This window comes from Maylandia zebra, linkage group LG19, assembly GCF_041146795.1.
Source record: "Maylandia zebra isolate NMK-2024a linkage group LG19, Mzebra_GT3a, whole genome shotgun sequence".
Taxonomy (NCBI): Eukaryota; Metazoa; Chordata; class Actinopteri; order Cichliformes; family Cichlidae; genus Maylandia; species Maylandia zebra.
The window spans coordinates 10,343,578-10,346,382 of NC_135185.1; the positions used below are offsets into that span (position 1 = coordinate 10,343,578).

The 2,805-nt window shown below is 42.1% G+C and overlaps 1 protein-coding gene across 1 annotated transcript; it reads right to left on the reverse strand.

Moving 5' to 3' along the window:
• Positions 1 to 481: 481 nt before the first annotated feature.
• Positions 482 to 1,915, reverse strand: LOC143414138 (uncharacterized). Its single transcript, XM_076877861.1, has 2 exons — positions 1,647 to 1,915; positions 482 to 1,346 (listed from the first exon to the last, which is right to left on the reverse strand). The coding sequence occupies exons 1-2, from the start codon at positions 1,913 to 1,915 to the stop codon at positions 482 to 484; spliced, it is 1,134 nt and encodes a 377-aa protein (XP_076733976.1).
• Positions 1,916 to 2,805: the final 890 nt, after the last annotated feature.

Below are 2,805 nucleotides of genomic sequence, written 5' to 3' on the forward strand. Positions count from 1 at the left end.
ATTAGCAACTTTAGAGTACACATATTAAGTCCAAACACAAATAACAACATTTCTCAAATGACAAATACCTCGTTGGCTGCTTGTCCTGAAAAGAGGTCCTTAAGTCCTTGTGTTGCTTTTTCTTTTAGTAAACTTTTAACTTAAAATCGCTTCATGAGAGACATCTGCTCCCTCGCAGTCCATGCAAAGTCTCGTGTACTCTCGTTAAGGGTATTCTCACGAGACACTAGCTCTTACACTTTACACATGTACATTTCAAATAAAGACATTTCAACACAAACTATATATATATTCATGATATTATGTAACTTATTACAAATCAGTCATCTACATCATGAAATCCACACAGAACATTTTAACAGCATTTACACCACTACTCAATGGTACATAGTAAACACGTATCATAACTTTTCACATTATATGTATCCAGTCACCTAGATATTTTGAAGTCTTTCCACTTGCTGCTATTATGTTTCAGTCATTAATTGAACTGTCTCAGTGATATGTGGAGTCCAGAAAGTAGGCCAGTGATGAGCTCAATACCATGACTCCCTCTGGTGCCACTTAGTGGATTAAACAGTTCTACCACTTGCTCCATCACCATTCCGTCCAGAGTAAATTCAATGTCTGGCACAGTAATCCTCTCAGGCCAGTCGACCAGCAATCCCAGCTCATCTGTACCATGAGCAGCAGCACCACCACCAGAATCTGCACCTGAGCCCTGAGCAGCAGTCGTCTCACTCTCAGTGGCTGTCACACCACCATCAGCTGTCCCACCAATAGTCCCATCAGCAGCAGCTGCTCTGGTCTGAAAGATGTCCTGCATGGCAGTTGAGGCTCGGCCCTGTTGCTGGAGGCTGCCTCGGACAAAAATCTGTAATGGGCTCAAGTGTCTCTCTGTCCGCAAGCCATGATTGTTCCACTGTTGAGTGAAGTCTTTCAAATCTCTGTTGATCCTTGGGAGATAGATGTAATGGAGAGCCCAAAGGTGCATTTCATTGTCAATGTCAATGATGCCTTCCTCCTCCAGGTGGTGAAATAAATCACAGTACACATTGGTCATTCCTCGCCACAGATCACCCCAGAGCCTCTCAATTCTCTGATTATGGGTACTCCTTCCTCTTAGGGCACTTCCACGATCAAAGCCTCTGAAAATGTTCATCATCAGGCAGACAGCATTGTTTTCCCCTCCTCTGTCTGTCCGGACCCTCGAGGGTACACCATAGGATACCACGGCTCTGATGAAACTTGATAAAACAGTACTGCTACGGTTGTTGTTTGAGGCATGAAGGAAGACCACAAGACGACTGTATCCATCAATAGCCCCATGAATGACTATCCTCCACCTAAAACAGTGGTCCATAAGAAGAAAAATCTTATTTCTGCTTTGTTATTGAAACAATGGAAACACACACTCTTAATTGATTTACATGGCACTATTGCATGTCAAGTTTGTCTGTACGTTGCTTGCGATGTCTGTGTTCTCTCATTTTCCCCTTTAAACATAACCAGTTGTGTTAGAGGACTGCCCATCACAGGGCCTGGCTCTATTGGATGTGTCTTACTGTTCAACAGTTATATTTGATGTAATGCTGAATTTCACTTTGGTCAAAATAGGTGTTCAACAAATCAGTGTGCTTGGTTACCTTATCAGCTTGTGATTTCCATCAATGTGCCACAATGAGTTTGGACCTGCAACCTGATATGTTCTTCGTTCTGGTCTCCGCAAAACTGCTCTTATGGCAGCTGCTCCAGGATTTATCCGTAGCATGCTTGCTCGAACCCTCCTTCGCTGTACACGTAGTCCACGTACTCGCAGGGAGGCTCTGACAGCCTCAGGACCAATTTGTTCATTGCCAGCGACAATGTCCTGCACATGTTCATCCAGCGCACTGTCAGTCAGTTCCGCATACATTGATGCACGGGTGAAATTATACTGTCTGAAATCAGACAAAAAGAACACGAGTATTTTATCACTGCCATAACAACACACATCATTACTTGACTAGTTAGTGCACATTCAAATATACTAATTTTTACAATTTCACAATACCATTTAATTTGAATAAACAGTGGGTGTGTGTCACAAAAGAACTGAAAGTCACACTGGTTTCAAAAGTCACTGACCGCAGACATCTTCGAATTGTACGAAGTGAAACATTCAAAATATCAGCCATCTGAGGTGCAGTGAATCCACATGACTTCAGGAATGAAAGCTGTTCCCGAGTGATAAGGTAAAGGGATCTGCCTCTACCTCTGTTGAAAACCACTGGTGCCTGGTATCCAAAAGAGCCTGAAAATATATAAGCGTTTGGTGTATTTGGAAAATAGGTTAAGACAGAGTCATAATTTATTTCACACTTTTGATCAGTCAAGGAATCGACACAATATGTGCTTACCTTGTTGGCCATGCTGAGTAGACAGTTCGACCTCCTGAATCAATTCAGCCAAGTCACGCAGAAGTTGATCTGCTGCAGTTACACTGATCAGTCTTCCTCTTGCCCACCGAAGGCTTCTCTGCATTGTCTCCAACCTCAAAGACATCAAAAAATTACTTCTTAATTCATGTTATATTTTCAGGCCATATTCCCCTTAAACATTTTATGCAAGTTAAAATGTTAAATGTTTTCCATCATGCTTTCATCATACCTCCTTAACGCTAACTGTAGCACATCTGGTCCAACATCGTCCATCAGCAGCCGCCGTGTACAGTCATTATGAATGTTCTTGCACCTTGAGATGAAAATCCTCCAGGCCATACTTTGTACTGTGATTCTACAAAGACAAAAATTTAAATTATTGCTT

Coding starts and splice junctions, on each gene's coding strand:
- LOC143414138 (XM_076877861.1), bottom strand. CDS start 1,915: ATGTATGCGGAACTGACTGACAGTGCGCTGGATGAACATGTGCAGGAC. Junction 1,347..1,646: donor GGAAATCACAAGCTGATAAG/GTAACCAAGCAC, acceptor CCACTGTTTTAG/GTGGAGGATAGTCATTCATG.